Here is a 13,491-nt window from a genome sequence, read left to right on the forward strand (position 1 = left end):
CCCACCTCGGCCTCCCAAAGTGCTGGGATTACAGGCGTGAGCCACTGCGCCTGACCTAAGTTGTTTACTATTTATTTATTTTTTTTTTTGAGATGGAGTCTCACTCTGTCACCTAGGCTGGAGTGCAGTGGCCTAATCTCGGCTCACTGCAATCTCTGCCTCCTGGGTTCAAGCAATTCTCCTGCCTCAGCATCCTGAGTAGCTGGGACTACAGGCATGCACTACCATGCCTGGCTAATTTTTGTATTTTTAGTAGACATAGGGTTTTGCCATGTTGGCCAGGCTGATATCAAACTCCCCATCACAGATGAGCCACCACACCTGGCCTGTTTACTTTTTAAATAATATAAATATATCCATTTGACATTCATACAAACCAAATGTTTAAAAATACATAAAAAGCCAGGCACGGTGACTCAGGCCTGTAATCCCAGCACTTTGGGAGGCCGAGGCGGGCGGATCACATGGTCAGGAGATCGAGACCATGCTGGCTAACACGGTGAAACCCCGTCTCCACTAAGAATACAAAAAATTAGCCGGGCGTGGTGGTGGGCGCCTATAGTCCCAGCTACGCGGGAGGCTGAGGCAGGAGAATGGCGTGAACCCGGGAGGTGGAGCTTGCAGTGAGCCGAGATCACATCACTGCACTCCAGCCTGGGCGACAGAGTGAGACTCTGTCTCAAAAAAAAAAAAAAAAAAAAACTTGTTCAGAGACAGAAAAAAATACAATGAAACAAACAAACAAAAAAACAAACAAAAAAGCTTTTTAACCAAAAAACAAAACAAAACAAAAAAGTACATCAAAAGCATAAAGAAGGCCAGGTGTGGTGGCTCATGCCTATAGTCCCAGCAATTTGGGAGGCCAGAGTAGTTGGATCACCTGAGGTCAGGAGTTCAAGACCAGCCTGGCCAACATGGTGAAGCTCCCTCGCTACTAAAAATACAAAACTTAGCTGGTCGTGGTAGTGCACACCTATAGTCCCGGCTGCTCTGGAGGCTGAGGCACGAGGATGGCTTGAACCCAGGAGGCGGGGGTTGCAATGAGCCAAGATTGAGCCACTGCACTCCAGCCTGGGCGAAAGAGTGAGACTCTGTCTAAAAAAAAAAAAAAAAGCAAAAAACATAAAGAAAAGGAAGTGCTGTTAGGGACGTGGTGTTTTGATCTCCTTTCAATAATTTTCAGAGACAGAAGTAAAGCTAGAAATAGCTTTTTAATTACTCTCATCACCGGATTGCTTTTTGCTTTTTGCTTTTTGCTTTTTTTTTCCAGAGACAGGGTCTTAATATGTTTCCCAGGCTGGTCTCAAACTCCTGAGCTCAAGTCCTCATGCCTTGGCTCCCAAGGTCCTGCGATTATAGGCATGAACCACCACACCCAGCCACTTGTTTTTGTTTGATTTTTTTTCCTTTTTTTCTCAAGCACTGCTACTACAGCCAGACAGTCATATGTGAGATTTATAATTATTCAAGCTGCAACCTCTTGAGCTTAAATTCTGCTTCCTCTGCAGGACAAGTTATGTGACCTCTGGCAAGACATGGTACCTATCGGAATTCCAGTTGCCATCCTTTAGGATAGGGTCCTTGGACGGACAGAATGAGGGCAGGTGTGAACGTGCTGAGCTCACATGGTGCCCTTGGCTCTTAGACAATTCATTTTGAAGAGAACTAATACATTGGGCGAACAACTTCAAAACTTTGGAAATGGAAATGAAATAGCAAGATAGCAGGCTGGGCACGGTGGCTCACGTCTGTAATCCCAGCACTTTGGGAGGCCGAGGCAGGCAGATCACCTGAGGTCAGGGGTTTGAGACCAGCCTGGCCAACACGGTGAAACCCCATCACTACCAAAAAATACAAAATTTAGCCGGGCGTAGTGGCACACGCCTATAATCCCAGCTACTGGGGAGGCTGAGGCAGGAGAATCGCTTAAACCCGGGAAGTGGAGGTTGCAGTGAGCTGAGATTGCACCACTGCACTCCAGCCTGGGCGACAGAGCGAGACTCCATTTCCAAAAAAAAAAAGAAAAGAAATAGCAAGATGCCGTCACACTGACAAACCGCATCTCTGTGCTTTCCTCCTGGGGAGCAGGCTGTGGGTGGGGAGCAGAGGGTTGGCTGGGACCCAACTGGAAAGGCACCCCCTCCTTCCAGAACCAGGCAGGTTTGCGGCCTCACCAAACCCAGGCAGCCTGGGCGCCAAAGCCACGGAGCAGGGTGGCACTGATGCCTGGGCCTTCCAACCGCTCCTGGGGCTTGGCAAACAAGTGATAGTCCTGATCAAGTGCTCTTGGTGGAAACCAACGTATGGAACTCATTACCCACCTTCCTGCCAAATCAGACACACCCAGGCCGCTGCCTCTGCTACTCCCTCTGCCTGGAAGGTCTTTTCCCACCCCAGTCTCTGCCCGCCTGAGTCCTAGCAGTCTGTGAAATCCCAGCTCAAATGCCGCTTCCACACTTCTCCAGCCTTTCCCATGGAGGCCCCAGGAGCAGATTGCACCGCTCTTTTGGCACTTGGAGTTCCAACAGACTGAATGTGTGTGGACCCTCAGAATTGATGTGTTGAGATCCTGACCCCTAAGGTGATGGTCCTAGGAGGCGGGGTCTTCAGGCGGGCGGAGCCTCATTCATGGGATCAGTGCCCTTGTCCAAGGGGCCCCAAAGGCTCTCTGGCTGTCTCTTGGCCATGTGAGGACACAGTGGGAAGGCAGCCATCTACAACCCAGGAAGTGGCTCTCACTGTGCTGTCACCATGATCGCAGACTTCCAGCCTCCAGAACTGTGAGGAGTGTCTGTTGTGTATAAGCCACCCAGTCTCTGGTGGTCTGGGATAGCAGCCCAGACACACTAAGACGGGTCACTGAGTGCCTGGAGAGCCAGCTCCCTCCCCAAGAGGCTAGGTCCCTCCTTTCTTTCTTTCTTTTTTCTTTTTTTTTTTTGAGACAGAGTCTCGCTCTGTCACCCAGGCTGGAGTGCAGTGGCACGATCTCGGCTCACTGCAAGCTCCGCCTCCCAGGTTCACGCCATTCTCCTGCCTCAGCCTCTCCGAGTAGCTGGGACTACAGGCGCCCGCCACCACGCCCGGCTAATTTTTTGTATTTTTAGTAGAGACGGGGTCTCACCATGGTCTCGATCTCCTGACCTCGTGATCCGCCCGCCTCGGCCTCCCAAAGTGCTGGGATTACAAGCGTGATCCACCGCGCCCGGCCCTCCTTCTTTTTTCTTTTCTTTTTCTTTTTCTTTTTTTTTTTTTTTTTTGAGATGGAGTCTTGCTGTGTCGCCAAGGCTGGAGAGTGCAGTGGCACAATCTCTGCCTCCTTGGTTCAAGCGATTCTCCTGCCTCAGCCTCCCGAGTAGCTGGGAATACAAGTGTGTGCACCACCACGCCCAGCTAATTTTTTTGTATTTTTAGTAGAGATGGGGTTTTGCCATGTTGGCCAGGCTGGTCTGGAACTCGTGACCTCAAGTGATCCGCTCACCTCGGCCTCCCAAAGTCCTGGGATTCTGGGCGTGAGCCACCACGCCTGGCACATTTGTGCTCTTTTGCTTGTGCTTTCTCCTCTTTAGCTCTGAACTCATAAAGTGCCTTCTGAACATTTCTAGCCTGGTCTTAGGGGACCTGAGGGTATTTTCCCGCCCCCTACACCTACAGAGCTGGGGAAACAGAGGCAGGAATGCAGACCCGGTGGGAGAGGTGGACAAGGGTTTGGGATGGCCGCAGCCGTGTGTGCTGAGGTTTAGGGAAGGGCCAGGGTCCTGGAACACAGGAACACCAGGGACATGCATGACCTCTAGCACATTTGGGCCTGGGCCTCTCTCCAACCTTTCTTTACTTAAGCACTGTTATAGGTTGAATCATGTTCCCTGAAAAGTTATATTCAGATCCTAACCCCCAGGACCTCTGGCTGTGACCTTATTTGGAAATAGAGTATTTGCAGATGTGACCGAGTTAAGATGAGGGCATACTGGAGTAGAGTGTGACCTAATCCAACGACTGGTGTCCTTATAAGAGGAAACTGGCACCGGGCACAGTGGCTCACGCCTATAATCCTAGCACTTTGGGAGGCTGAGGCAGGCAGATTACTTGAGCCCAGCAGTTTGAGTGGGCAACACAGCAAGACTCTCTAAAAAAAAAAAAAAGAGAGAGGGAGAAGCGGACATTTGAACATAGACACAGAGAAAAGGCAAATGACAACAGAGGCTGATATTAGAGCGCATCTTACAGCTACAAGCCAAGGAACGCCAACAGTTGCCAGCCGGTAACAGAAGCTGGGACAGACGCCCAAGATAGTCTCCCTGAGATCCTGCAGAAGGAAGCCACACTGCAGCACCTTACTGAAACGCAGCATTTCTTTCTATTCCAAATGCAGAGAATACACCAGAGTGGTATGAGCAGTTCCCTGTGACTTTGTCACTAACCAAAATTACAGATATCTCCAGGTGCGGTGGCTCATGTCTGTAATCCCAGCACTTTGGGAGGCCGAGGCGGGTGGGTCACCTGAAGTCAGCAGTTCGAGACTAGCTTGGCCAACGTGGTGAAACCCCGTCTCTACTAAAAATACAAAAATTAGCCGAATGTGGTGGCGGGTGCTTGTAATCTCAGCTACTCAAGAGTCCAAGGTGGGAGAATCGCTTGAACCCAGGAGGCAGAGGTTGCAGTGAGCTGAGATTGTGCCACTGCACTCCAGCCTGGGCAACAAGAGCGAAACTCCATCTAAAAAAATAAAAATAAAAAATTACTTGGAATTTTCAATGCGAAATGTGTCTATTCTCCCCGGCTTGTTAATTTATTATTTATTTATATCGGCATGGACCCATAGATGTTTATTTTACACTTTGGGTTATAATCGGTGCTACTTTACTTATTTTGTTGTCATTCTGGTGTAGTGTTTTATCTTAATATTATTGACATATAACTCATACAATAAAACACACCACTTTAAGTGCATAACTAGATGAGCTTTAAATACTTCCAGTTGGGGAACCCCCAACCCCACCACAGGTGTCCCCAGTGTCCAGGGACCAGAACTAAATTCCTCAGACAGGGGACTTAGGGAATGACGTCAACTTCCCATTTCAGGTCTAGAAAAGCCCAAGTTCCCTACTGGGGGTAAACAGAGTCGCTAAAGGGGCTGGGCCCTGTGGCTCACGCCTGTAATCCCAGCACTTTGGGAGACCGATGCGGGTGGATCACCTGAGGTCACAAGTTCAAGACCAGCCTGGACAACAAGGTGAAACTCCGTCTCTACAAAAAAATACAAAAATTTGCCGGGTGCGGTGGCGAGCGCCTGTAATTCCAGCTACTTGGGAGGCTGAGGCAGGAGAATCACTTGAATCCGGGAGGCGGAGGTTGCAGTGAGCCGAGATCGCGCCGCTGCACTCCAGCCTGGGCGACAAGAGTGGAACTCTGTCTCAAAAAAAAAAATAGAGTCGCCAAGGGGCAAAAACATATGTACATCAGCAGTTATTTTTCTCTGCAGTCAGCAGCTCAGGAACTTTGCTAAGGGTGCCAGGGAGGGGTCGAGCGCAAAGGTGCAGGCGTGACACAGCTAGACCCGCTCAGCCCCTGCGGAGCCCTGGCCTGGCCCAAAATGACCACAGGGATGGAGGCTGAGCCCTTCCCATTCCTTCCGCTGTACCTCTCGCGTTCTCCGCCCGCGCTCACTCAGTTTCACACCCTTTCAGCAGCGCCCTTCCTTAGGACCACGCGGACTCCCCTGGGGGTCGCGCGGGCTCGGAGACCTCCCCGCGTCATCTGGGCGGGTACTGGGAGTCCGCAGGCCGGCGGCGCTGCGGGGCGGGCCGAGCTGGGGGCGGGCGGGGGCCGGAGCCCTGGCCTAGGTCCCAGGGGGCGGTGCCGCGGCGCGAACGGCCCGGGTCCCTCCCAGGCCGGAGCAGAATCGGCGGCGCCCTGGGCGGCCGCGGAGTCATGGACTGCAGTGGACCCTTCAGCTGCCCCATCTGCCTAGAGCCGCTCCGGGAGCCGGTGACGCTGCCCTGCGGCCACAACTTCTGTCTCGCCTGCCTGGGCGCACTCTGGCCGCATCGTGGCGCGAGTGGCGCGGGCGGACCCGGAGGCGCGGCCCGCTGCCCGCTGTGCCAGGAGCCCTTCCCCGACGGCCTTCAGCTCCGCAAGAACCACACGCTGTCCGAGCTGCTGCAGCTCCGCCAGGGCTCGGGCCCGGGGCCCGGCCCCGGCCCGGCCCCTGCCCCGGCCCCGGAGCCCTCGGCACCCAGTGCGCCGCCCAGCGCCCCGGAGCCGTCGGCCCCCTGCGCTCCCGAGCCGTGGCCCGCGGGCGAAGAGCCAGTGCGCTGCGACGCGTGCCCCGAGGGCGCGGCCCTGCCCGCCGCGCTGTCCTGCCTCTCCTGCCTCGCCTCCTTTTGCCCCGCTCACCTGGGCCCGCACGAGCGCAGCCCCGCGCTCCGCGGACACCGCCTGGTGCCGCCGCTGCGCCGGCTAGAGGAGAGCCTGTGCCCGCGCCACCTGCGGCCGCTCGAGCGCTACTGCCGCGCGGAGCGCGTGTGTCTGTGCGAGGCCTGCGCCGCCCAGGAGCACCGCGGCCACGAGCTGGTGCCGCTGGAGCAGGAGCGCGCGCTTCAGGAGGTGGGCTCCGGGGGCACACTAGGGTGAGCCGGGGCTGGTGACCGACCGCGCGCGAGCGGGCCGAGGACCTTGGACCCCCCCAACCTTCCCGGGTTGGGTCTTAATTTCCTCCTCTAACCTGAGGATCTTTGAGGTCCCTTCCAGCCTTGACAAGGTCATCTGCTGGCGGTGATGGAGATGGGAAGGGAGGAAGGAGGGACGTGAGAACAGGACAAGGACGCGAAGAGCGGGCAGGGAACCTGAAGCCAGGCCGGGGTCTATGGGGGTGTAGGCGGGAGGGAGCCGGGTTAGGCCCGCGGGGTTGCGGTAGCGTGGCTGCTGCTCCCGCCCGGAGGCTCACGCCGGTCTCAGCTCAGATTTGCCCTGGGCTGAGGCAGCGGCTTTCGATGGGTGTGGCAGGCGGCAGGAGGGCGGCAGAGGGCGACCGGGCACACAGATTCTCTGTCCAGCTGTTGCGGGGGCCAGTGGTGGGAGCATGTGCGCCGCGGCCTCTACCTCCCGCCCCCAGTTTCCTTTGGCCTCCAGCCCGGTCTTGGCGCCTCTGGCCAAGGGATTTTCCGTCTCTCCTGCCTGGAGCAGTGACTCATAAGACCTAGGGGATTTGCCCGGAATTCCCTTTTTTTCAGGCCTGGACTGTGGATGCAGGCTCTTTGGGAACAGTGATCCCCAGGACAGCTTAATGCCTCCTTGCGCAGTCACCACCCCCGCCGCCCCCCTCCCAACCTAACTCGCTTACTCTGTGCCTCTTCCCCGCCGGAGGAAGTTCTCAAATTCATCTGAGCAGCACTGAGACCAGCGGACTGCCCTGTGCTAGGCCTCCTGTCAGAGACCGGACGCAGACACCCGGTCAGCCTGCGCGCCCCCTAGGCGTTCAGGAAAGGCACCAGCCTGGGCTGCAGGCACCTTTGGCATATTGTGGGACATCACGGCCCCTCCAGTCCCACCCGATGCACAGACACTACTCCCCGGTCACCCCCTTCTCTCCCCTGGCAAGGCCTGGGACCTGAGCGTAGGGCTGTGGCCTCTGCCAGACCTCACACTCATGGAGGATGTTGTCCACAGGCTGAGCAGCCCAAAGTCCTGAGCGCCGTGGAGGACCGCATGGATGAGCTGGGTGCTGGCATTGCACAGTCCAGGCGCACGGTGGCCCTCATCAAGGTCAAACACCCCTCCCCAGCCTCCATCCCTGTCCTCCCCTGCGGCGGGCATACTCCTGGCAGTGTATGCTTTCAGCATGGAACAATCCACTCCAAACAAAGCATGCCCATACCCACTGAGCACAAGTGTCCCCTGACCTGGCCCAGATCCAGGACAGGCTCAGGCTGGGCCCTCTGTCCCCTCAAGAGGGCCGGTGGGAAGCTGGGGTCAGGGAAGGAGGGGGGCACAGTCCAGGACGGTTCTTTGCCCTCATTGCCCCCTCTACTGTCGTCCTGTGCAGAGTGCAGCCGTGGCGGAGCGGGAGAGGGTGAGCCGGCTGTTTGCAGAGGCTGCGGCCGCCCTGCAGGGCTTCCAGACCCAGGTGCTGGGCTTCATCGAGGAGGGGGAAGCTGCTATGCTAGGCAGCTCCCAGGGTGACCTGCGGCGCCAGGAGGAACAGCGCAGCCGCCTGAGCCGAGCCCGCCAGAATCTCAGCCAGGTCCCCGAAGCCGACTCAGTCAGCTTCCTGCAGGTGAAGGCCACTCTGGGGGCCACGGAAGGAACAGAAGCTGGGACAGGTGGGGGGGGAGGGAGGAGGAGGCAGTGGGTGCATGACCTCCTGGCAGAGCTGCCTCCACCCCCAGCAAGGAGGAGCCATGGCCAGCAGCGCTTTAATGGGCATTTGTCTGGCACAGGAGCTGCTGGCACTAAGGCTGGCCCTGGAGGATGGGTGTAGCCCTGGGCCTGGACCCCCGAGGGAGCTCAGCTTCACCAAATCATCCCAAGCTGTCCGTGCAGTGAGAGACATGCTGGCCGTGGCCTGTGTCAACCAGTGGGAGCAGCTGAGGGGGCTGGGTGGCAACGAGGATGGGCCACAGAAGCTGGAAGGTGGGCACCGCCCCCCCCATGACTCACCCTCTCCCAGCCTCTCACATAGGCCCCCAGGCCTGGTGCCCATCCAGAAGTGGAGGAGGAAAATTGTGCCTGGCACAGGGAGGAGCCCAAATCCTGCCAGTGACTAGAGCTGCCACCCTGTGGGGATCAATCAGCCCCTTGGACCTGGGGGAGAGGGGGCTTCTCCTAGCCCACCCTCTAGCTCCAGAGGGCTGTGGCCTGGGAAGCACATGGGGCAAGGGGCAGAACACAGGCAACGGGCATGCGTGTGAGCACAGCGTGCCACATCTGGGTGGTGCTTCCTCCCTGGTGGCTCTGGACTCTGGGAGGAAGTGAAGGGGGAAGGGATTGTAGTCACAGGTTCAGAAGAGGGCAGTCGCCGGGCGCGGTGGCTCACGCTTGTAATCCCAGCACTTTGGGAGGCCGAGGCGGGCGGATCACGAGGTCAGGAGATCGAGACCACGGTGAAACCCTGTCTCTACTAAAAATACAAAAAAATTAGCCGGGCGTGGTGGCGAGCGCCTGTAGTCCCAGCTACTCGGAGAGGCTGAGGCAGGAGAATGGCGTGAACCCGGGAGGCGGAGCTTGCAGTGAGCCGAGATTGCGCCACTGCACTCCAGCCCGGGTGACAGAGTGAGACTCCGTCTCAAAAAAAAAAAAAAAAAAAGAAGGGGGCAGTCTGGAGGCGTTCTCACCACTATCTCCTCTTCTACAGCTGATGCTGAGCCCCAGGACCTCGACAGCACGAACCTCTTGGAGAGTGAAGCTCCCAGGGACTATTTCCTCAAGTGTAAGTGGACGCCTGTGCCCCCTCCACTCACACTGGGCCCTCCCAGTGCTGCTGGGCTGGTCCCAAACACAGGTCCTAGCAGGGCCCTGGCACACGAGGGTTAGGATTCCTCTCCCCAGTTCGTGGGGAGAGCTAGGGCAGCTCCTGGGGTGGTCCCCGGTGGGGCTGGGTCGTGCCGGTTGGAAAGCAGCGTTTTCCAACGCTGGGAAGCACATGGGGCAAGGGGCAGAACACAGGCAACGGGCATGCGTGTGAGCACAGCGTGCCACGTCTGGGTGGTGATTGCTCCCTGGTGGCTCTGGACTCTGGACTCTGGGAGAGGCTGCGTTTTGCGGGGGTGGGTACTTGGGGAGGGGCCGTGCCCTCTGAGCCTGGCCCTGAGCCTTGCCTCTCTCTTCTGTCCGCGGGATCAGTTGCCTACATCGTGGATTTGGACAGTGACACGGCAGACAAGTTCCTGCAGCTGTTTGGAACCAAAGGTGTCAAGAGGGTGCTGTGTCCTATCAACTACCCCGAGTCGCCCACCCGCTTCACCCATTGTGAGCAGGTGCTGGGCGAGGGTGCCCTGGACCGAGGCACCTACTACTGGGAGGTGGAGATTATTGAGGGCTGGGTCAGCGTGGGGGTCATGGCCGAAGACTTCTCCCCACAAGAGCCCTACGACCGCGGCCGGCTGGGCCGCAACGCCCACTCCTGCTGCCTGCAGTGGAATGGACGCAGCTTCTCCGTCTGGTTTCATGGGCTGGAGGCTCCCCTGCCCCACCCCTTCTCGCCCACGGTCGGGGTCTGCCTGGAATACGCCGACCGTGCCTTGGCCTTCTATGCCGTGCGGGACGGCAAGATGAGCCTCCTGCGGAGGCTGAAGGCCTCTCGGCCCCGCCGGGGTGGCATCCCGGCCTCCCCCACTGACCCCTTCCAGAGCCGCCTGGACAGTCACTTTGCGGGGCTCTTCACCCACAGGCTCAAGCCTGCCTTCTTTCTGGAGAGTGTGGACGCCCACCTGCAGATCGGGCCCCTCAAGAAGTCCTGCATATCTGTGCTGAAGAGGAGGTGATGCCGGGCACGGGCACTCCTGCTGCGGTCTCTGCTCCAGGAAGCTGCCTCCTCTGGGCCCTCTCCTTCGTCTGGGGAAGGCACCAGCATGCGTCCCACACACCCAGCCTTCTTATTTCTAGAGGCTTCCACCTTTTATACACTCAGCCTTCCCTCTGCCAGGCAGGAGGACCCCCAGACCCTGTTCCCCTGCAGACCTCGCTTCTGGGAGACAGAGCTACAGCTGGGACAGCTCCAAGCTACCCTGACTCCTCCTCTTCCAGGTTTCTAGAACAGTGTCTGGCATGTAGTAGATGCTCAATAAACACTTGTTGAATGAATGACTCCTTTTCCATCCTCTCCATCCAAGGATTCCCAGAACTGCTCTCATTTGTAAGCTGGCTGAGTGGGCAGGCAGGAGAGGGGCCGGAGCCCCTGGTCCCAGGATTCCTGTTGAGAGAGAGCCCTGGCCTGGGAGAAGGGGGCTGGAACAGGGTACGTGTCCTTTGGGGCACCCCCACTCCCTTGTTCCCAGCAGGGGCAGCCAGAGGTGGCTTCTCCAGCCCCACTGCCACCCTGGCTGCTTGAGTGTTTGCTTGGGATGGCCTGACTCCCACCAGCTATTTTTATCTTTCATGCCGCAGCCTGGTTCTGGACCTGCCTTTGCTGTTTGTACTGTTTGTGCCTAGCATTAAATGCAGGCATCACCCCTGCAGGAACAGGGCAGGACCCCTGGGTGTGGGCAAGAGAGTTTTGAGACCTGGAGCTTCCTTCACACATAGTCCTCAGCCCACAGAGCCGGCCCAGGGTGTGGCTGGAGCCCAGAACATCTACAATAAGAGAACTTATGTCCTAGCCGGGCACAGTGGCTCATGCCTGTAATCGCAGCAGTTTGGGAGGCCAAGGCAGGCAGATCACTTGAGGTCAGGAGTTCGAGACCAGCCTAGGCAACATGGTGAAACCTCGTCTCTACTAAAAATACAAAAATTAGCCGGGCATGGTGGTGGGCGCCTGTAATCCCAGCTACTCGGGGGTCTGAGGCAGGAGAATCACTTGAACCTGGAAGGCAGAGGTTGCAGTGAGCCGAGATCAATCATACCACTGCACTCCAGCCTGGGCGACAGAGCAAGACTCCATCTCACAAAATAAAAGGACTTATGTCCCCCTCTGGAATCTTCTTGCCCTCCATTCTGGGGACACCTGTGACCTGTGCCCCAGGAGAGCCTCTGCCTCTCTTCTGGGAGGGCCCAGTGCCCTCTGCTGCCCTAGAACCCAAGCCAGGCCTGGGGTACCCTGAGGCTACAGGCCAGTGTGTTTCCAGGCCCAGGCCAGCTCACTCCTCCCTGTGTTCTGTGTGGCCCAGGTGCACCCCAGAGAGGGGCTGTGGCCGAGCGCAAGGGCAGACAGAGAGGCCTCTCAGATAGACGCCCAGCTCAAGGTCAGGCGGGATAATGGGTGAGTTATGCAGCCAGACAGCAAGGCCATACAAGTCCGGCCCCAGCAGCCTCAGCAGCTAAAAATAGCCCCTCCCATAGAGCCTGCCTGGGCCCCAGCAGCCAGGATGTTGTTTTTCCGGGCGGGGCCTCCTTGCCCCTGGTGCTTTGTGTTTTCAACACCGTTCCCTTGGCAGCCACGGGTCCCCAGCTCACCCGGCAGTGAAGGGGCTGGTGGAGAAGGCTGCCCTGCTGTCCCCTTGGATGCTCCTTGTACCTCCTACTACAAGCCTCCTACCTTGCACAGGACCCCTCCCACCCCTCAGGCCACCTGGTGTCTCATCTCGTCCCCCAACTTGGCACTCCCTACCCCACAGGCGCCCCTTGCCGGGGAACCTTCTGGTCTCTGACCCTGCAGGAAGCGTTGGCATGTCCTGGAATGTGGACTAGACAGGCCTGGTGCTTTCCTGGTGGAATTCAGGCATGACTAGTCCTGCCTGTGGCCACAGACACAGCCACTCAGCAAGCATGCCATCTGCAGAGTGGCCTCCAGCTCCAGAGTCTTGCGTGGAAGTTTGGGAAACAAACATCTCTTTAAAAAAATGTTGAGGCTGGGCACGGTGGCTCACACCTGTAATCCCAGCACTTTGGGAGGCTGAGGTGGGGAGGATCACTCGAGCCCAGGAGTTTGAGATCAGTATGGCCAACATGGTGAGACCCCATCTCTACAAAAAACAAAAATAAAATAAAAAAAATTGGGGCCGGGCACGGTGGCTCACGCCTGTAATCCCAGCACTTTGGGAGGCCGAGGCAGGTGGATCACGAGGTCAGGAGATCGAGACCATGCTGGCTAACACGGTGAAACCCCGTCTCTACTAAAAATACAAAAAATAAGCCGGGCACGGTGGGGGGCACCTGTAGTCCCAGCTACTCTGGAGGCTGAGGCAGGAGAATGGCATGAACCCGGGAGGCAGAGCTTGCAGTGAGCCGAGATCGCGCCACTGCACTCCAGCCTGGGCAATAGAGTGAAACTCTGTCTCAAAAAAAAAAAAAAAAAAAAAAATTGGCCAGGCGTGATAGCTCACGTCTGTAATCTCAGCACTTGGGGAGGCTGAGACGGGTGGATCACGAGGTCAGGAGTTCAAGACCAGCCTGGCCAACATGGTGAAACCGTATCTCTACTAAAAATACAAAAAAAATTAGCCAGGTGTGGTGGCAGGCGCCTGTAATCCCAGCTACTTGGGAGGCTGAGGCAGAGAATCACTTGAACTCAGCGGGCGGAGGTTGCAGTGAGTCGAGATCACGCCACTGCACTCCAGCTTGGGCGACAGAGCGAGACTCCGTCTCAAAAAACAAAAAAACAAAAACAAAAACGAAAAGCCATCGTGGCGGTGCACGCCTGCGGTCTCAGCTACTTGGGAGGCTGAGATGGGAGGGTCCCTTGAGCCCAGGAAGTTGGCGCTGCAGTGAGCCATCTTCATGCCACTATACTCTAGCCTGGGTGACAGGGTAAGACCCTGTCTCAAAAATAAATACATAAAATAAAATAAATTTTAAAATGTAGAGACGGGGTTCTGTACCCTGCCTGAAACAAGCATTTTA

At 57.1% G+C, this 13,491-nt stretch overlaps 1 protein-coding gene across 1 annotated transcript; it reads left to right on the forward strand.

Moving 5' to 3' along the window:
- The first annotated feature begins 5,894 nt into the window (after positions 1-5,894).
- On the forward strand, positions 5,895-10,797 carry TRIM47 (tripartite motif containing 47). The gene is made up of 6 exons (XM_032178804.2): positions 5,895-6,603; positions 7,666-7,761; positions 8,042-8,272; positions 8,436-8,628; positions 9,350-9,424; positions 9,838-10,797. Exons 1-6 carry the CDS (start codon positions 5,929-5,931, stop codon positions 10,476-10,478), a joined length of 1,911 nt encoding a protein of 636 aa, XP_032034695.1. The 5' UTR covers positions 5,895-5,928; the 3' UTR covers positions 10,479-10,797.
- The last annotated feature ends 2,694 nt before the right edge of the window (positions 10,798-13,491 follow it).

The sequence above is a fragment of the Hylobates moloch genome, unplaced genomic scaffold (genome assembly GCF_009828535.3).
Source record: "Hylobates moloch isolate HMO894 unplaced genomic scaffold, HMol_V3 SCAFFOLD_15, whole genome shotgun sequence".
NCBI lineage: Eukaryota > Metazoa > Chordata > Mammalia > Primates > Hylobatidae > Hylobates > Hylobates moloch.